Source organism: Kogia breviceps, chromosome 4 (assembly GCF_026419965.1).
Source record: "Kogia breviceps isolate mKogBre1 chromosome 4, mKogBre1 haplotype 1, whole genome shotgun sequence".
NCBI lineage: Eukaryota > Metazoa > Chordata > Mammalia > Artiodactyla > Physeteridae > Kogia > Kogia breviceps.
Window position 1 is genome coordinate 114,308,476 of NC_081313.1, and position 21,385 is coordinate 114,329,860.

The 21,385-nt window shown below is 44.5% G+C and overlaps 1 protein-coding gene across 2 annotated transcripts in view; it reads right to left on the bottom strand.

Annotated features, from left to right (window-relative positions):
• Window positions 1-21,385, bottom strand: part of SPOCK1 (SPARC (osteonectin), cwcv and kazal like domains proteoglycan 1) — a 561,704-nt gene that overhangs the window by 10,599 nt on the left and 529,720 nt on the right. For both annotated transcript variants that reach the window (XM_059061299.2, XM_067031675.1), the window contains exons 7-9: window positions 11,261-11,377; window positions 6,977-7,198; window positions 2,891-2,953 (exon numbers count right to left, since the gene is read on the bottom strand). In XM_059061299.2, coding sequence (XP_058917282.1) covers window positions 2,891-2,953; window positions 6,977-7,198; window positions 11,261-11,377 — 402 coding nt within the window. The remainder of the gene's footprint in view (window positions 1-2,890; window positions 2,954-6,976; window positions 7,199-11,260; window positions 11,378-21,385) is intronic.

Here is a 21,385-nt window from a genome sequence, read left to right on the forward strand (position 1 = left end):
ATCTACCACTGTATTTTGTGTTTTCTATCTTTCCCCTTTCCTGTTTTCTGTTGGAATGATCAAGTTTTCTTTATTCTATGGTTGTCTTCCATACGTTTAAAACTATATATTCTTTTTCCAATATTTTTACTGTTACCTTAAAATATGCACTGAGAAGCATATTTTTCTGAATAAACTTAATCTATATTTTCTTTTATTCCTGAATAAACCAGACACATTTTTCTCACTGACCCCAACAGTCTGAAATTTTAATTCTACCTTGATATAAAAACACTTTTATAGTTCATATTTGTTTAGATTTAGCAGCATGCCTTATTTCTTTTCCACATTGTATCTCAGTAATTCCTTCTGGTATTGTTTGTCTTCTGCATATTAAAACCTTTAGTAAGTCTACGGTTAGTAAGCATACTGAATCTGTGGTTTGAGAATATGTCTGTCATCACACTTAGATGATCACTGAGATAAATTTAACATTCTAGGTTCAAAGTGATTTCCTCTCAGCACTCTGAAGATAATATTTTCTCTTCTTAAATCAGTGATACCAATCTGATGCTCACTCAACTGTAGGTAATATTTATGACAGTTTTTAGTTTTCATTTTTCTTAGGGGGCATGTGTGTTTGATGATTGTGTGCTCATCTACTACAGGACAATTCTCCTCAGTGTAACCTAAGTAGTAACATTAATCAGCCATGTGAAGATGGAGGTTTCTGCTTACCACTGGCTTCTACTGCCTAATTTTATTTGTGATATTTTTTTATAGAGTGACTGTGTTTTTTAAATTGACTTTTTATTTTATTTCATAGAACAGATCTGGAAAGAAGAGTGGCATGGCAGACAGTAACCTCAGATCCAGCTGATTCTAGCAACTGCTCACCAAGCTATTCCAAGATGACCATGTTCTCAAAGATCACAGCTAGGAAGCTGCCCCCAGAAAAATCCCTCCTAAGTGACAGGTAAGTCTGCTGGTGCTGCAATTAGAAGTGGTGCCCATATTCTTAGTTGCTCAGCGAGTGCACAGCACCCCTGGTCTTCAGGGAACAGAATGAAGGATCAAAAAAAAAAAACCCAGATGCTTTCAATAACCTAAAAGCAGAGAAGTTTTTGAGAACAAGTAGAAAGCTGAGGAAATGCTGATCCTCCTCCTTGAGCTGCAGTTGGAAAACAAGAGCAGTTAATAGACCCCCCCCCCCCAAAAAAAAAGCATACTGGGTTGAGGCCCCAGGTTGGTAGGAAGCAGGTGCTGCTCTATATCTATAAGGTAATAGAATTGCCATTTTTTTCTAAGTAGGCAGTAATTATAACTGACTATAATTTGTCATTGCTTGTCTTTGCTAGGAATCTGAATGCCCCTGAATACACATGTGTTATATTAGGAGATTTCCCCATGCAAAAAATAATTTCTAAGCAGATAAATGGTATTTTTATGAGTCAGCTGGAATAATATCCCTATGTGGGGAGATGTGGTAAAGTGAGCTTTAAAACTAGGTGGGATTCACAGTAGGAAAAAGATAGGCCTTCAATTCCTGTGAACTGGGGAAAATAAAAGATGAGACATTTTATCTGAGGCCACATACTTTATCTTATCATCAATGAAGCAGTAAGAAGATATCTGTGCATCCAAAAATAGCACTCTCTATTAGTTCTCTTAAGCATATCACTCAAACCCAAAATAACCTCGCATGTGGAAGAATCAGATCATTGAGCACAAGTCCTTGCACTGAAGGAAAGCCCAATGGAAGAGAGATCCAGAAAGATGCTTTTATGTCTTCAACACTGGAGAAGAACCTACACTCAGGTCCAGATCACAATGACTTTGGAGTTCTTGGTAAGCTGCAAAGGGTGTTATCAGAAGTGGAAAGTCCAAGGCAAGCCAGTGAAATAAGTAATTTTCAAAAGTAGAAGGAAATAAGATGCACTTTGAGGTGGCACAAACATCAGATGAAGAGAAATGGCCAGAGTTCACAGACCAATCTGCAAAAACCTTGCCCGCTTCCTTCAAGAAAATAGAGAAACGCCTGAAATGGCAGGCTGTTTAGGGGGTGAACCTGCTTCTGAATGTTTAACAAGAAGAATTCATGTTGTAGCTGTCAGCTCTCTTTTTCAAAAGCAAGGGAAGCAGTGCAGGCTCTTTTTTGGGCAAACAAATGAGGTGTCTTTGATGTCTCAGCAATGGCCTGGTCTGTGTGCTACAGAAAGGAGGGTATGGAGCTAAAGGGAACCTTCAACATCCAGCATTTGTTACCTTTACCTTGGCCACAGATTTGCACGTCAGGGAAAAAACACACTCGCACAACCCACTTGCTTCCACCTCAACATTTGGACAAAAAAGGTAAGAAGAGAAACGTAGAGACAGGGTCCAGTGATCATGCACATGAAACAGAAATGTGTTTAAGTGCACTCGAGTCCTTGGACCCTGTCTGATAAATTTAGAAGGGACTCAGCTCATCTTCCTCCTTGAATGGATAACTTGATCTGCAGAATGTAGGAAATTCTATAATTTATAGATCTTATCATTTTAACTTGGAAGGAACCCTTGAGAGCTCCGTTTATTAATGGCCATACCTGAAAGAAGGAAAAGCCAAGATCAGGGAGGGTTTAGCTCGATTTCAGCCTGGTGGCCTGCCCACTGGTCACGGGCTGACCTTTGACGTCTCCTCCCGCTGATGGAGCATGCGGCATTTCTCAGCCAGCTAACTGATCCTCAGACTATGTCCTCTGGGCTACTGCATGGTACCAGCTTCCTGGAAGAGCCCTGTCTCGGGTAATGTGAGGCAGTTCTTTCACAAAACACTGGTCCCTAATTGAATAACCATGGCTGTGCTCAATATTACAAGAGACACGGATGGTTTAATTTGTTGTTTAAATGAGTGGCAAGAAATGGTACTTACCCAACAGGCTTTTCCCCTTGCTCAACTTCTGAATCCTGTTCATTTCATTCTGGCAAGGGAGACCTAAAAATAATTTATGAAAGTCAGTTTCCAGATGGTAAGGGATGTGATTGCTAATGACTGGCTTCACTCTTGACATGAAATGTAGACAATGACACACCTGGGAGTGGAATTACTCCATCTGCTGTTACTATGCAGCAAAACAAATTCAGGCCATTAGTGGCACTAATTTTAAAAAAAAAAATAGTATTTGGGGGCTACTTGCACTGTATAGGAATCTTTCTTCCCACCACCCATTCAAGCAAATACCAAGTGTCTAGTCAGTGATTTCATTATTTACTTCCTTATGTAAAGAAAATAAGTCTCTTATCAGCCAAGACTTCTATGAGCTGAGAACCAGGATACAAGGTTACTAGTGGGTACGTGTGTTGAATCCACAGACTGGGACAAATACTTAATCTGCCCCAGGTCTTACTGCAGGATAGAAAGATGATTAGAATGGCTACTTCCGACCTCATGGCTCACTACCCCCGGAAAGTAAAACACAGGCCTCAAGGGACAACTATGAAGATACAGAAGAGATCTAGAGGGACAGAGAGGGTGAGGCCTTAACTCTGGGCTTTGCCACCTCCTACGTAAGTACTTTGGGCCTGTCTCTTTCTCAGCCTCCAAGTCTTCAGTGATAAAACATGTGTTATTACAAACAAGCTCAAAACTGTCCATTCTCAAGTGAAGGGTTGATACAGTGGGAGCTGCATGGCTAAAGTAGGGCATATGAAGGTGTGTGGTACCCTTTGGACTTCCACTCCAAGCAAAAAGAAAGGCGACCTCACTCATCTTAATATTACTCTGACCGGCCTTTGCAGATGCTGTGGCTCTGCTGTTTGCTCATGGTTCTCCAGCAAAGACCATGACTTTTGGATTCTCAGAGCACTTACCCTACCTCTGTAAGTACAAGTGTGGGGTCTGCAGAAGGTACCTGAGTGCCTATTTACATCTGTTACCCTTCGGATTTCACAATGCCACCTGGTCTTGCTGCTCATTCCTTGAGAGAAACTGACCATCAAATACATGTTTTTGACTTTTGGGTTTAAGATGATTTCAGAGTACAGGAGAAAGATACCACCTGAAACCAACAAAAAAGAGACCAAACTCCATCTTTCTTGGATGATTAAACGTAGCATCTATAGCAAATAATGAACATGGACTGGATTCTCCGAATGCACCAGCTAATGTTTTAGAACTTTCTCCTAATTAATCTTTACAGTCACCATATGAGGTAGGTGCAAATGGAAATGCTCATCTCCCTATGAAGAAATACAGAGAAAAAATCTTTAGGCATTTAGAAGACTGCGCCTGAAAGAGCACCACAGTCATAAACACTCTGCCAGTTTACTAGGAAGAAAGTTTCTGTCAGGCCCCTTTTCTCAAACTGTCATATAGTAATTTTTAAAACTCTACTTATCAAGACTGAGACCTACTAAAAATGCTGCAAGAAAAATAGAGGAACGAACAAGAAAAAACTTCAGATGAAAAATTTGTAACAGAAAATGTAGGCTGCTGAGAAGAAAATATTTACCAAAGATTCTAATGAAAAAAGACCGTCTACAAGTATTTTAATGCACAGATACAAAAGCTCAAAGATATAAATGACATAAAGAGGAAAATGAAGCAGTTAAAGAAAGGAAGGCTATATCTGAAGCACCAAAACTGATGAGAAGAGACTAAACACGTGGGACAAAAAAGTTTTAATTCTAGAGCTCAAAAGAGCATAACATGTCTCAGGAAAAAGTGATTGATTGATATAGCCTGAGCAAAACTAAAACACGTCCAAGGAAGTTCATATCCGCGAAAGGTAAAGAACGCTTTTGGCTTCCAGGCAAAATGGTTACATCACCACCAAAAGGGAGAAAACTTCGTAGGGGTTCACTCTTTCAGTAACTACATCCAGGGCTAGGAGAATAACGTTAAGGTATCAAGAAAGCAAACTCTGATTCCAGGAAGTTTATGCTTAGCATCTTTGCTTCTGTATAAGGAAATTTATATATTTTCAAACATTCAAAGACTAATTTCCATGAGAACGTCTGAAAAAATTTCTAAAACTTGTCAATAAAGAATGATCTCAAAACCGTTGGCACGAAGAGCTTAAAAGCTCTTTAAAAGCTTTATTGGGCCAAAGAGGTACCCAGATCCTTAACTGTAGAATATCTACAAAAATACAAACTATGAATACCTATGGCCCATAGCTAAAGGAGTGCTTTGGAGAAATACGTTACCCTCAAGTACATACATTACAAATATAGGAAATAATAAAGAAAGGTGAGGGTAAATAGAACTCCCACAGTTGGTTCTGGGTCAGGAAGGGAGGTGGTAGGAATTTTATCAAAAAAAATAAAGGAACTAACTTAAGAAAATGGGAGAGGTACACAAAATAAGAAACAAAGAACGACAACAAATTATTTTGCTCAACTCCTGCTGGATGCCATTCTTTTCCAGAGGTGGGTCCTGGCCCCCTCCCACAGTTGCTGAAAGGGCAGCCTATCTGGAGACATCGCATGTGGCCAGGGGCTCAGCTGTGTCTCGTGGTTAAGGCAGTTACTTCCCTCTCGGGGCCCTGGCATTCCCCCTCCAGGTGAAGTATTAGCAATGAGGCTTTGCTTCACTCAACCTCAACCTGGAGCTAAAGCCACATGAATTTGTATGAACTCAAGCCCAAAGCTATCATTAAGCTTAATGCTGAACCACCACAAGCATTCCTATTGAAGTAAAAAGCATGGCTCTTATTTAACATCGATTTGGAAGAACTAGCTGATGTGATTAGAAAGAAATGAGGTACAAAAATTGAAAAGAGAAAAAATTATCACTATTTGCAGATAATATGACTGCACACCTGAAAAATTCAAGGAAACCGACCAGAATAACTATCATAAATAAAGTGAGGCTTTAGTATGGTGGCCGGGAACAAATTTAATAGTGAAGCAATCACCAGTGAGGAAATATAATGGGAAAAAATGGATTTTGTCTATACTGGCAACAACAATAAACACAAGGGAAGTATAACATCTGTGAAAACAAAACTTGGAGCTTGCTGGTTAACAGACAAACCCTGTTCTAGGATAAAAGGGTTCAATATTATATAGCTGTCAACTCTAGATTAATTTTGCCTGATTCTAAAAAAAATACCAGTACCGATTATAAAATTCAAAGAGTTCAAACATATAGGACATATAACAATATTCTGAAAAAAGATTAATGGTAGGAGAGAGTGGTCCACTAAATAATAAAACATGCCAATTAGTAGGACAGAGCACCCAGGAATAGACAGATATACATAGAGCATATAGGAGTTTTATATATGATATAGGAAACATTTCAAACTAGTGGGAGAAAGATGGGTTAGTCAATAAATGACAAATGGGCAAGTGGACAAAAGACTTCAGTAAACAAACAAAACCCCACAAAGGTACTAAAGAAAACAAAAGAGAATTGCTTTACTATCTCACAGTGGGAAATGCCTTTCTAAGCTTAACGTAAGCCTTATGGCTTCTAAGAAGCCCCAAAATAGAAGATGGAGAAATTTGACTGTCTTAAAATTTTAAATTTCACCCTAGCAAAAACGCACATCGTCAAATTTGGGGGAAGAAACTATTTGCAGTACCTATGATGAGACCAATTCTAATGTCGTAGTATAGAGAGAGTTCCTACTAAAACCAAACAGAAACACCTAAGAACCTAATCTGAAGAAAATGTACAAAAACCAAAGACATGAAAGATCTTACACTGACTTTGGGAATTATGTAGCACAGGTTTCTATGCCCATCTTACAGATGGAAAAGCTGAGGCACAACAGTTAAAATATTTTCCTAAAAGGAGGAGTGGAATAACACACTCCTTAATTATGCTCCTGGGTTTTCCCTACCATGCTGAAAGTGGAGGTCAGTGAGGAGAAAAGAGCATTTGCTTTATTCTCTAGCTGTGTCTTTCTGCTTGCTGATCCCTGTCTATCTCCCCAGGACGTGATAGGGGGCCCTTAGCTGCACAGCGAGGCGGCCCTGCCCTCTGGGCCCCACCTCCCTCCTGCCTTACCTCCAGGCTTCTGGAAGCAGTAGCACCACTCATTGTTAGAGAGCTTGCCATCCTTGAAGGAGTCACAAGAATTGAAAAGAGGCTTGATACAGGGCTCGTACTTATCCAGGTAGATGGCGTTGATCTCTGAGTGGTCAAGCAGGAGGTCATAGTTCATGTCCAACTTGTTGAACATCCAGCCCAGGGAGTCCTTGCAGATGGGAAGGATGCTGGTGTCAAACCCTGTAGAGGGAAGGACATGTCTCAGCTGCCACCACGCCCGCTCTCCTTGCACCCCAGCTTTCTGCCCCCAAAGGAGCCCCAGGGCCCACCCTCTCCACCTCCTCCCCTGATGCTTTCCCCCTCCACGGGTACAGTCTCAGCAACCTTCTACCAGAACATGTGGTGGTGGCTGGTTGGTTTTTAAATGAAACGATCTCAAATGTGCTAAAACAGAAGTCAGCATTTGAGGAGAATACGTTCTAAAGGGAATAAATCCCCAATCCTAATTTATCTGTGATGTAAATAGGAGTTTTCATTTACCAGACTTGCTTAAAACAGGGGATGCCTGAAAGGAAGAGTACAGACATGGTGAGTAAGAGGACTAACGGATAATACTGCAAACTATGCTTTTATATTGAGGAAAAAAAACCTACTTGAAAAACCGGAACAAAAAGACTATCGTAAAAGGATGGCAGTGAGATGAAACTATGTGGCACAATCCAGAAGCACTGATTATATCCCAAAGGACTGTTCAATCCAAGCAGTCTGAACACTAATGGGAAAACAAGCCAGGGTACCTGCCTCTGTTCCCCATTTTTCTTTTCTGCAATCCCCTTAAGCGATACATGACATGGAATCATGTATGACTCAGAAAATGATTTCTTTTTTATTTCCTGGGGTGTGGGGAGGAGTGTTGGTTTTCTCAAAGAATTATTTGTTTCTACGGTGGAAACTGTGTGCGCTCGAATAATAACACTTGGCTTAACACTCGGGATACTGAGTGTCCTGTAGGCAAACCCCAGAGAAGGCATACCCCACATGTAAAACTCATCTTTCTTTCGGAATCAAAGCACCAGGCAATGTTAAATTAGTCCATAATCTGGATTTCTAGGACTGGTTTTATTTTCCCCAGAAAATGATGAAGAGAGTTCACTTTTGTGTTACTGAAGGCACTCTTCTCAGCATTTTATACTTAATTATCTCACTGAATCCTTAGAACAGCCCTAAGAGATGATGCTTTATCCTCCTTATGGATTACAGAAAAGAAACTCAAGATTTCAGTTACTTGCTCAAGGTCATACAATTGTGGGGCTGGAATTCAAGCCCCGGTGGCCCAACCCTGAGTCTACATTCTCAGTCCCTCCTCTCCCAGGGCTGCCTCTGCTTCGCGTGACACAGGAGCCTCCTACCCTGAGGACATCCAGTTGGCTTGGGCACCACGTTTATGGATGAGCAATGCAAGGGCTGCTGCAGTGACTGTCACTGAGGATCCTGATGGGATCGATTGACCCTCTAGGGTTCGAACCTACAGCCAGCTCATCAGGCTCTATGTGTGTCAGCAGGATATAAGACAGAGCAAAGCGTGCCCACCCTTTAAAGTAGCATGTTTACAACAGGGTCTTTGCCGTCCAGAAGCCAGTAACCTAAGTGTTCCACCTCCTCCTCTGAGCTCTTAAAGAAGCCTGTGCTTCCCCTCATCGTCAGTGCCTGTAAATTAGACCCTAAGCTCCTTGAGGGCAGAGACTCTCTTGTTCCCTTCAGTAGCCTCAGCCAGTACAGGCGCACAGGAAGTGCTCAACAGAAGAACTTGTTGAGAGAAGTTTTCTAGCTACTGCCAAGTTTACTTACCTGTTCCAACATAAAAAAAAAAAAAAAATCCTTCCATTTTTAAATTTATACCTTTTGATATCTTAAAGCACATCTTAGAAAAGATCCTGATTTTCAAGGAGAGAGACTATGGAACATCATCTGGCCTCTTCTTTGACTGAAGGTCATGACTGAACAATCTCTGTGATGATGATGTCCTCAGGGGTGACTGAATAAAGGAAGATAATTGACTCTGACACTAAATGGCTCCACACTTTTGTACAGAATATTTTATGTAATATGCATCAGCGTTGTAGGCTATTACCATTTTAATACACAGGAAAGGTAAATTTTAATCTGCTGACTGACCACGGAAAAGAAGTGCCAAATTCGGAAGGCTCTAGAAAAGAGGCACCTGCATCTGATATCCAGGGGAACAGAGCAGCCCTTCTGGTTGGCCCCGAGCTCCTGGCACTTCTAGGGTTCCGTGGTTTTCCCCTTCAGAACTCCTGGACTGACAAAAACGTCTCTCCCTCCTGTGCCTCGTGGGCTAACCAAGTGACATTCCTTTATATCCCTTGGCTCCAGTTGCTTCAGGACATCAAACCTAAAACCTCTTCAGGGACTTGATTTGCTTGTGGCCAAGGGCAGGCCTTCTGCAGGCTCCCTGGCAGAAGGGGCCTCCCAGGACTGGAGGCTGCGAGGAACAGCTCTTTCACGTCAATCTGCTCTTCGCTGAAAGGTTGTTCAGAAAGCCCAGGGACTCGGTGGCTCCTGGAAGATCCCCGGGAAAAGCTTCTAGAGACTATCTGTGAATTAATTGTCCACAAACTCCCAAGGAAACCTTTGGCAGGGATGGAAAGAAAGACTCTTTCTTACATTCCCCTTCCCACAGATACAACCCCAGCAACCACTCTCTGGACACTTAGCATTTGCTTCCCAGAATCTACCTTTCCCTTAAGGTAAAAAAGATCCACACTGGTGAAAGCTTCCCAGAATCTACCTTTCCCTTAAGGTAAAAAAGATCCACACTGGTGAAAGCTTCCCAGAATCTACCTTTCCCTTAAGGTAAAAAAGATCCACACTGGTGAAAGAAGTGCCCCCTAGGATCAACATTCTCTACTAGTATCTCTAGATGGCTATGAACAGCAAAGGATAAACCCGAAGTTAAGAAGATCATTCTAATTTGGGCTGAAGACCAGATGCTGGTTAAACTCTGGGTGCCACCAATTGCCAGTATCACTTCTTACCTGCTTAGTTCAATCCAGGAGCATTACATTCAGAAATCCTGTCCACACAAATGTGGCATCAGGGATGGGGTGAAATACTCTCTGCTTTAAATAACGTGTGTTTTTCTATTTTGACAAATCAATATAAAAGTCTGTACACAGAAGAGGCTGTGGCAAAGCTCCACACATCTCAACAACTGTATTGTTGAGTAAGCTGTTCTGTGCCAATCGGCCCCAGTGTGCAGCAGCTCTCCCCTAATGGCCTTTGCGTTAAAGGCGGTGAGAGGCTCCGTCAAGGTACAAACAGGCAGACCTACTCTGAGTTTTCTCTCCAGCTTATGGAGAGGCTCTGGGTATGGTCTCTGCCAGTTCAGTGATGGCGGAGGGAACACTTGTCTGGGAGTTTATCTATAGAAAACAAAATGCAATCTGATTAATGTCCATAGAGCTAAGTTATCAGAGATGTTTGCTACCGTGTTGCTTATAATAGCTGAACATTAGGAACAACTTCAAAGCTCCCAAATAAAGGTCTAATTACATAAATTATGTTGTAGCTATACGTTGAGATTCTATATAGTGATTACAAGGCAGAATACTACTCAGCAGCCTAGATAGATAATCATAGTGTATTGCTGGATGATAAAAGAAGGCCATAAGACAGTCTGTAAAGTGTGTTTGTGTGTGTGTACGTACATACACACAGACATAAATATTTTTTCTACATAGCAAGGAAACATTTGAAGTATATGCCATGCCACGACGTGCTTACAGTTGTTAAAATGCTGTGTTTCTATGCATTTTTAAATTGAAGTATGGTTGATGTACAATATATTGTGTTAGTGTCAGGTGTACAGCATAGTGACTCAGTATTTTTGCAGGCTATTACAAGATAATGGCTATAATTCCCTATGTTATATAATATATTGTTGCTTATCTATTTTATACACAGTAGTTTGTTATTTTGGTACCTTTACATATACTTAAATGTATTTTTCAAAAGGACTGCACTAAACACATGATAATCTTGCAAGCAGACTTTAAAAAAACATAAGTTGTTGTAGTATTTTCTTGATTCTAAGGCATTTCCCTCTCCTCCATATTTTAATACTTCTGAAACTGGGGCATATTTCAAGTTAGTGTATACATTTAACTTAGTGTTTCTTTTAACAACACCATCTCGGGGTGGTCAATCAACAACATCCAATAACTGAGAAGGGAATGTGGTGTTTAAAATGAAATAAATTAGCGAGAGTAAAAGCGGTCTTACTGCCTTGGGCTGTGTCGGAGCTGGTGGGCTTGACGACCCTGTTTGCATCCTCATGAAGGGCTCCAAACCAGTCTTTGAGCCGGGAAGCGAGGTTCCTCAACTCCTTGTCCGTGCAGGCTGGAGAAAAACAGATGGAAGAAACAGTGAGTCTACGGGCCTTCTCCGCTTTTGAGCTCTCTACTCTCAACATGTGATGCTCCGAACAGACCTCCCTCTCCAACCAGGATATAGTTCCTTATGCCACTGTGAAAATGCCCCAAAGATGCTGCTCTCACAGGTAAAGAGTATGACAAAGTGAGAACCGAGACGCCCATGGCAAGCAGCACCATGCACAACTGAACTTGGACTGCCTTGGCACTCTGAAAGCAAGCTGGGATGGCCTCGTGATCATGCACCAGCCTCCACAGACCGTCACGGGTCCCTTTTGCTAACCCGATCAAACTTGCTATTGCAGTTGCCAGAGAAGATGTTTTCCACTGAACTCATGCCAAGAGATTAACATTTAGGAATAGCTAATGCTCTTAGGGAAAGGCTGCCTGGGACACCAAAAGATCCCAGTAAGAGCGACTCTCAATTTTGCTTTAGGCCACGTTTGGGTTTGTGGATGTGGCTTATGTTTGTTTGGTTTTTTTTTTGCAGTACACGGGCCTCTCACTGCTGTGGCCTCTCCGGTTGCAGAGCACAGGCTCCGGACGCGTAGGCTCAGCGGCCATGGCTCACGGGCCCAGCTGCTCCGCGGCATGGGATCTTCCCGGACCAGGGCACGAACCCGTGTCCCCTGCATCGGCAGGCGGATTCTCAACCACTGCGCCACCAGGGAAGCCCGGATGTGGCTTATGTTGCCAGCCTTTGAACAGACTGACTTGACTTTCCCCTATGGACAGATGGATGCCTTGTCCCTGGAACAGTCCTTTCTATATGCAGCCTATCTTTAGCTATCCGGCTCATCTTTTAGGGTATGACAGAGCAAGGCCAACGAATACTCCTGAGAACAAGAAGAAAATCCAGATGGGTGGATGGGTAGGTGGGTGCAGGCTGTTTGACAGTCTCATAGAGAGCTAAGACTGGAGGAGAGAAATCCCCAAAGGAGGGACAGTGGTGCAGAGGAGGGAGCTGACTTTCCCTAGCTGCCTGACTTTACCCTAATTCTGGGTGCTGAGAAATCTGACAAAGGGTCCAGGCAGTGGGCCACTCCCAAGAGACAGAAAAACCAGCAGTGCATTCAGCGGTTGTTCGCATCTGGAGGGACAGGAATTAGAGACCTGAGGAGGTAAAGCCTCAGTAAATAAGAAGTGAACCCCACAACTGTCAGTTTTCCCAAATTCTAAAGCTGCAGGAGTCAGGCTGTGAAGCCAAGCAAGCCACATTACAATGCAGAGCCAGGTTCTGAATGTCTCATGGTGCTGACAAGATGTAGATGAAGGCTAGAACCTATCAATCAGTGCGGAGAGACCCCAGTGGAAGGCACAGGGGTAGTGACGAATGAGCAGAGGGTCTCACTGAAACTCCCATCCAGCCTTCACTAAGTGCAGGCTCTCACTCAACTGAGTCGACCAGCCCCCATCTGAGCTGCAAAGGGATGAATCCCCTCCAGAAGACGATACTGTGCAGAGCCTCTCCTCATTTGTATAGTTCATGTCTGCTTTCAGGAAAGCCCATCTTTCTTGAGCCTGGGGCTTGGTCCTTGATGGAGAACAAGAGCCAAAACTCCCAGCCCTCAGGCAGGAAAGGACTGACTGTCTTGCCCTCCATCTGAGGGGAGGTGGTGAGCAGACCCAGACTGGGTCTGTGCAACCTCAGTGTACTCATGTATAGCTGCTTCCTTCCTTCCTTCCAGCCAGGAGCCAGAGGTAAACTCTGTAAGGCATAGAGTGTGTGGCCATTGTTTATACTCAGGTTGCTAATGACCTCAAGACAATACCTGGCATTCAACCACCAGGACACGACTGTATCTTAGAACACCAGGCAGGCAGTGGCGCTGAGGACCGTCAGGAGAGGCAGCAGAGTGTATAAGAGCCCTGGGGCCTCGCTGCCTGCTGTGAGTCCCAGCTTGGCCACTGGCTGGCTGGGTGACTCCAGCCAGCCACTTCACCCCTCAGAGCCTCCATTTCGTCATCCGTAAATCAGGGTATCGTTATGTGACTATAAATTAGATGAGGGCTTAGCAAAGCACATGGTATATAGTAACTACTCAGCATGTGCCAGCTATGATTTTTATTACCTCTACGATTGTTTTTATTTTTTAGCTGACAACTTATCGGTAGGTTTGGAGCAAATAGAACAGCCTTCAGAAAACCAGTAAGACAAATATACCTAAACACAACTGGCTTTGGCCACACAGGAAACGAGTGAACACAGATGCCTGTGCTATCCAACAGAGTTACCATGAGCCATATGTGGCTATTTTCATTTAAGTTAACTAAAATGAAATAAAAGTCAACATTTAGTTCCTCAGTTGCACCCACCCCATTCCAAATGCTCAGTAGTCACACGCAGCTGGCGAATGACTCCATCTGGGAGAGCGCAGATACAGACTATTTCCATCACGGCAGAACGCTGTATGGTGAGCGCTGGGTGAAGTTAGCTATCCCTTTGGGATTTCCAGCTTTTGGAGGTCCATCATGATATCCTGACACGCAAGCCTGTGCCTCTAGTCCTTCCCTCTAATCTGTAGAGATTAGCTGAGGAAGGAGATCACAAACTCGCCCAAGCTGGGAACCCGCATCTCATGCTGAGCCATGTGCACAAATAAGAGGAGGAGGAACTGTGGCTGATGGCGCCACACGGCTCTGCCAGGTACCAGGACTGGCCCCCGCTAACCTGCTTATCAGCCCCAACTCAACCCTCGGGGGAATAGAAGGCCCTCTTCTGACTTTTCAGACAGTGCACAGCTCTAAACAGGAGAGGAGGTGGTCTGTTTTTCCGAGGAGAATGGGATATGGGCTCTATAGTCACTCTCACATTTGAAAAATGGACAATTAATAGCATCTATTTCTTCCTGATTGCCATGCACACCATCTATTCTAAATGTTCTTTGAGCAGAGAAAATTGCCAAGTCAACGTGCAAAGGAAATGAATCCCCATCTCACACTGCAGGATAAATTAGTCAGTCATGTTTAACTAAACCCTGACAGATGTGCAGTTAATCTATATCTTTAGAAGATGGCTGAATTTCCCGCCGACTTCCCAAAGTACACAGGCTTTGGGTGGCTGATGGAATCAGGGACTGGGGTCTTGAAGGAGCAAATCTGTCGCTCAGGGAGAAGTCCTCAAGCAGGACACCACTGGCCCGGGTAGAGAGAGATCAGAAAGCTGAATCGGAGATAGGAGGCGCTCAATTACTGGGCCCTGTTCACTCACAGTGTCCTCAACCAAATGGTCCTTACAAGGAGAAACTCAGGCACAGTCTGCCTGGAGGCAGATATATGCCAGAGGAAAAAAAAATTAATCAAAGATGACAGCACACAGAGAGCTATTTGCTCAGATTTGGTATCCTAGCCATAACAGGCTGGCTATGGGACACAAGCGCTTGCCTTTTAAGATGCCTTTTATAGCCCCTGATAAACGTCAGAAAGGAGGACCAACGCTTTGAGAAAGGGGACCCGAAGGGTACCTCTCACACACTCGGTTCCTTCCTGGGGAAAAAGTAATTTCTGTGTGGAGGAAACCAGAAGACTACATCCGCCTGCCATCTCACACTCTGCCTGGAGGTGGGCAACTCCTGTGATTTCTAGAGGGGGTGTCTGATGGTCTCTCCACTCCTCCTGGTGAGAGAAGCAAGGCCCTCAGGCAACCAGCATCAGATCGTCAGAGGGAAGGATGCTTCTGTCTTGGGAAGGGATCTGGCTCAGTCACAGAGGCCGGGACTGGATCCCTGTCCACTACCTTCCCTTCCCAAGTGGTGGGCACAGTCAGCGCCCTGCCCTCCTACTCTCCATTCTCTTCCCTCTCGCCCCCAACCCTGGCTTCAGCTAAGTTTTAATTGCTCTCATCCTCCCAGTCGTCTCTGCCCAGCATCCTCTTCCTCAGTCTTTCCATATCTGCCTTGCTGTTCCTACAGGTTAGTCTCCATCTTCCTTCCATGATCTCAGCCTGCCCAGCATGGCTGGTGTGTTGGTGGTGTCTTGGAGATCCACTGACCCCAGTCCCCGCCCCCTCCCGTAGTCAGAGAATGGCCCTCAGAGCCTCAGGGCAAACACCTGGGCCTGATGTCCTGGACTCCCACGCAAAGTTGCCTGCTTCTCGCTAGCCCACTGCCAGCGCGTGGTGCCACCATGACCTCCCACCACCAAGACACTGGTAACAGGCTCCTAATCGGTCTCCCCGTCTTGCTCCCATGTTCCCTTCGCCGAACAGCAGCCAAAGTGATCTTTCTAAAATGCAGATTTGATCAAGTCGCTCCCCCACTTAGCTACTCCAGAGGCTCCCAACTGCTCACCCAAACTCCTCAACGTGATCCATCGCTAGTCTCTCCTCCTCCGCCTCCAGGCTCTGCCCTTACTGTCCTTTCCACACACCTGTTCCCCCTGGAGCACATCTCTTCTCTTTGTCTTGCTAATACCTATTCTCCATCAGATCTCTGCTTTAAAGGTATTTTCTCTCCGATTCTCTAACCCTCAAACCAGGTGAGTTTTCCCTTATATAATGCTTTCTTTCGAAGTCTTGCTCCTCAGATGGCACTCAGCACACCTGTAACTTCTGGCTCAGTGTCCACCTCCCCTTCTAGATCATAGCAACACAAAACATGCCCCGAGGCTGGCTCAGCCCTTGCGGCCCAGCACCTTATGCCCTCAGCTCCTGGCATAAATGATGGGACTTCCCTGGTGGCGCAGTGGTTGAGAGTCCGCCTGCCAATGCAGGGGACACGGGTTCGAGCCCTGGTCCCGGAAGATCCCACATGCTGCGGAGCAACTAAGCCCGTGCGCCACAACTACTCAGCCCAAGCTCTAGAGCCCACGAGCCGCAACTACTGAGCCCGTGTGCCACAACTACTGAAGCCCGCACACCACCACAAAGACAAGCCAACAAAATGAGAAGCCTGTGCACCGCAAAGAAGAGTAGCCCCTGCTCGCTGAACTAGAGAAAGCCTGCACACAGCAACAAAGGCCCAACACAGGCCAAAATAAATAAATAAACACAAATAAATAAAAAAAGAATGTTCTCAACGCATACTTATTAATGGGTATAACAGTGCTCTTGCTGCCTTTTGTAAACTTCAATCCATCCATCTGCACAATGGCGTAATAAAGCTAAGCTCACAGCATCACTGCATGGAGTAAGATGAGACACTATCAGTAAAACATAGCTCACAGGTACTGGCATACAGCGGGGACTTGATAAATTTATGTTCCCCTTCCCATTTCCCAATTGTCTGCATAATATGTTAGAATTTTATTCTTATGCTTTTTTTTAAAAAAAAAGCCTGATGCCTGGGATATAAAGAATGACATCTCTCCTCTCCTATTTTGTAGGTGGGTCAGTACAAGTCCAAGAGATTCAGGTTGTAATATATATCTGCCTTCCTCCAGGTGGAAAAGCTCCATGATGGGAGGGATTGGTCTGATTTCCCCACACTTGGTATTCCCAGCACTTACCATAAGGATGGATACATAACTGTTGTTCAAAATGTATGCATTGAAAGAAAACATGAACAGAGTGGTTATGAAATCCCCAAGTCAAACAGCTATCAAGTGGCAGAGACAGGATTTGGATCTCGGCTATTATCTTGCTGGGCTGCCCCTGGGTCCTGGACCAGCTTTTTGGATTGACTGGGCTTGTGGGTAGCCAGTACTAACTGAGGCAATTAATATACTTGGTCCATGATGCTCTGGGTTGAAAAAAATCAACACATCAGGCCCTCACAGGTAAAGGAAGCTCTGCCAGCAGAGTGCATGGGAGGAAGCTAGCTGAGTATCAGAGGATGGAGGGAGCGTGCAGGCTCCCACCTTCATTAGCTTTGGTGTGAGAACAGTGGATCTTTGGAAGGACTGCGTCCAGCCTGCTGCCTCCCTCTTATGCTCCCAGAAGCATGCATCACCTGTGCAGCCACTGGAGCCTTATTAGAGAAAAGTACAGGGCCACTGCATTACTCCAAATGTGCAGGAAGACAGTTCCCTCCCCAAGGAAAGCACAGCACTGGGGCAAAGAAGGGCCCAGGTAATGTGGTGCTCTCCCAGTGGGCTTTCCCTGTCTGTTTGGAAAATATGAACAGAATGCAATAAGCAAGTGTAAATAAGGCACATGCAGCCTCTGTGGAAGGTATACAGCCCTGGAAAGAAAATGTAGAAATCATTTTTTCTACCCAGGCACTCTCCCCTCTCCACAAGGCCTGAAGCTTTAAGGGGTATTAAGCGTGATGGGCTCTGAATGCAGACAGTGTTGAAACAAAGCCCAGAGTGCATCATGAGTGGCCTGGCTGACAGGAGGGAGAAGGATGCACTGTGGCCAACATCATAGGGTAGAAAGCGGTGACAAGGTCACTGCAGCCCTGATGGGGTCATGAGACAGGAGGGGGGCACTCTGATCTATGAGTAATTGCCTATGGAGAAGTTAGCCCAGGTAAGCACTGCTGGGGGAGAGAGCGGATTGCTTCTTCACTGAATGAGCATCGGTAGCCTGGCTCTGCCTGCCCCCATCACCCCTTCTTCCCTGGCTCCTCTGTCTTCCTTCAGACAAAGCCAAGGGCTAGTGAGGAAGGTTCAAAATAGGTAAAGTCTTTGGAAGGGGAGAGATAGGAGCTGCGAAACCTGTGCTCCTTTGAAAAGTGCTCCCAAGGGCGATGACTGGTATTCCAAGCTGATCTCGGCTTATTGCTGACTTTGGGGGCTGAATGACACGCTGCAAAGCCCTCTTAGAGGATTAGAAAAGGGGAAGGTAAGGCAACAATCCGAGGTATAAAAATATGTAAGAGATGAGGTAAAAAATAGAAGTGGGGACAGAGCATAGACATTCTGCATTTAGAGCTACAGTGTTAATACCTAACAGGGAGAGCAAGTGTGAGTGTGTCTGTGCGTTACAAATCCTAACGGAAGCCACATTTGAACACCCACCCAATCGGGGATGTTTGAAAATGGCAAATCCGACACGCAAGCATTATAGGATATCTGTAAGCCTCTGCTAGGGAACCAATTACCGGTACACTCTTGAAACTCATGAAATCTTGCAACTAAAGAGCCAAATGAGAAAACCACCCCCCTGTCACATGGACCCTTCTCTCCCCAACCCTAGCCTTACCAATGCTTAGCTCAGGACTCAGGAAGAAGCTAATATGAAAACAATAACAATGTAATTTAAACTTTAGTGCCTCTGAAGGTAATTAAAGAGTTGGGCCAGACTGGAGTTTTCTCTGGAGCAGGCTGGGAGGCCTCTCAGAAATGGAGACCTGGTGCTGGTCCTTTCAAACTGATCTCCTTCAGCCCTTGTAGCTGCTGTTGTGCATAATTAGTTAATCAGAGCAGCAGTGGATCGATGCACTCAGAGCGTCTGCCATTAGCATCTTCTGTAAAAGGTCCAGCTGAGCCTTCTTCAGGGCCGAAATAGATGCTGGGCAGAGCCTGGACTGGATCGACTCAAGGATGTCTTCCTGAACTGCCTTGCTGCCTAGGGTCCAGCCTCTTCTTTCTACCCTGGCATCCTCATGCTGCTGGGAGCCTTCAGCCTCCTCTTCCCAAGCGGGACTGGGTCCCTCATGCCGCTGAATATCTAGCACACAGCAAGTGCCCCAGTTCTGGGGTGGGGGGGAGTGTGCAGGAACGCTGAGCAGGGGGTGCTACACTCCACGGGAGCCTGAAAGACAGGGAGGAGGAGCAAGGCTACAGCTCCCTTGGGAACATGGGCGCTAATCAGCTGGAACTCAGAGAGGTGAGGGTTGGTTGAGTCTGCTTAGCATGGTTTTTAGGAGCAATAACCAGTCATACTGCTTTAAAAGAATCCCAGAGAGGCAGGAGAGAGTAACTAGGCTCTGGAGAAAGACAGAGCTGAGCTCTGAAGCCAGCTCTGCCATCCTAGCTGAGACTGGACAGGTGACTTTTCCAATCATCAGTTTCCTCATCTGCAGAATGGAGGTGATGACGGAACAAGCTCGCAGCATTATGGGAGGACTGGACTAGAACAGACTTAAGTGTTCAGCACTCGGTAACCACCAGCTCTGAGATTGTGTTTGTGGATCCACCAAGTGGAAAAGTATGGGAATCCAGATCATGCGTGTGGTATTTTCACATGAAACAACCCCTGAAGCCAGCTAGTAGGATATGATACTTCCCTGCTGTTTCTCAGAGGTTAGGCAACATTGCCAAGGTCCTACAGATGGTCAACAGTAAAACGGACAAACTCAGTTCTCCTGATTTGACATTCACATGATCTGCTCATACACCACGACGCCTGGTGCCTGAACCTGCACCTCTACTCCAGCCCCCATAAGCAAGGGAGACCCTCTTCCACACGTTAAAGACCACGCACTTGACTACAGGGGTCAGAATCCCACTCCCTGCCCTGAATACAAACGGGTTTGGCACTGCATTAAGAGTTCAAGCTTCTACATACAGATGGCCAATAGGCACATGAAAAGATGCTCAACATTGCTAATTATTAGAGAAATGCAAATCAAAACGACAAAGAGGTACCACCTCACACTGGTCAGAATGGCCATCATTAAAAAGTCTACAAATAACAAATGCTGTAGAGGGTGTGGAGAAAAAGGAACCCTCTTACACTGTTGGTGGGAATGTAAATTGGTGCAGCCACTATGGAGAACAGTATGGAGGTTCCTTAAAAAACTAAAAACAGAATTACCATATGATTCAGCAATTCCACTCCTGGGCATATACCCAGGCAAAACTATAATTCGAAAAGATACATGCATCCCTATGTTCATTGCAGCACTATTTACAATAGCCAAGACATGGAAACAACCTAAATGTCCATCAGCAGGTGAATGGATAAAGAAAATGTACGTACACATACACACACACACACACACACACACACACACACACACACACACACACACACACACACACACACACTGGAACATTACTCGGCCATCAAAAAGGATGAAATAATGCCATTTGCAGCAACATGGATGAACCTAGAGATTATCGATACTAAGTGAAGTCAGAAAGAAAGACAAATACCATATGGTATCACTTATGTGTGGAATCTAAAACACAACACAAATCAACATATCTACAAAACGAAAACAGACTCAACAGATATAGAGAAAAGACTTGTGGTTGCCAAGGGGGAGAGGCAGGTATGGGAGGGAAGGATTGGGAGTTTGGGATTAGCAGAGGCAAACTATTATATATAGGATGGATAAACAATAGGTCCTATTGTAGAGCACAGGGAACTACAGTCAGTATGCTGTGATATTTTCCATAATGGAAAAGAATATGAAAAAGAATATGTATGTATAACTGAGTCACTTTGCCGTTCAGAAGAAATTAACACAACACTGTAAATCAACTGTACTTCAATAAAATTTTTTTAAAAATTAAAGAGTTCAAGCTTCTGGGTCTGACAGCCCTGGGTTTGAACACCAGCTCCCAGTGTACAAGTGGTTGTTTTTCACATAAGTCACTGCTCCTCTCCTAGCGTCGGGTTTTTCATCTGTAAAATGGTGACATTAACAGTTTCAACCTCATGGGGTTGTGGTAGGGATTTACTGTGAAGATGAAGCTTTCAGAAACCAGCAGGCAGCCACCACCATCTTCTCCTCTGAGGAACGTCAAGGGCTGGTAGCACTTACCCTTGGGAGGCTAAGAGAGACGCTCCCAGCCATAGCAGTTTTAGTGGCAGAAAACACAATCAGGGCTTCCTGACGGGATTTTTAAAGCACATACAAGGTGAATCCCCACTTCTAATTGGAGATCATCTAACAGAGATTTGAGCCAGGTTGTGCCTGCTCAAATTAAATTGCATTATTATATGTAATTACAGTTTTTAATTTTCAGTGCCTAAAACATCAATATATATGCGTGTTCTCTTACCCTTAGAGAGTGCATCGTTTTGTGTAAAGAGAGGCATGAGCAAAGGAATTAGGGCCCCATTATTCAGGAGCTCACTAATAAAGTCCTTTTTAAAAAGCAACCTTTGAAAGAGCTTAAGATACTGACATTAAACTGGGAG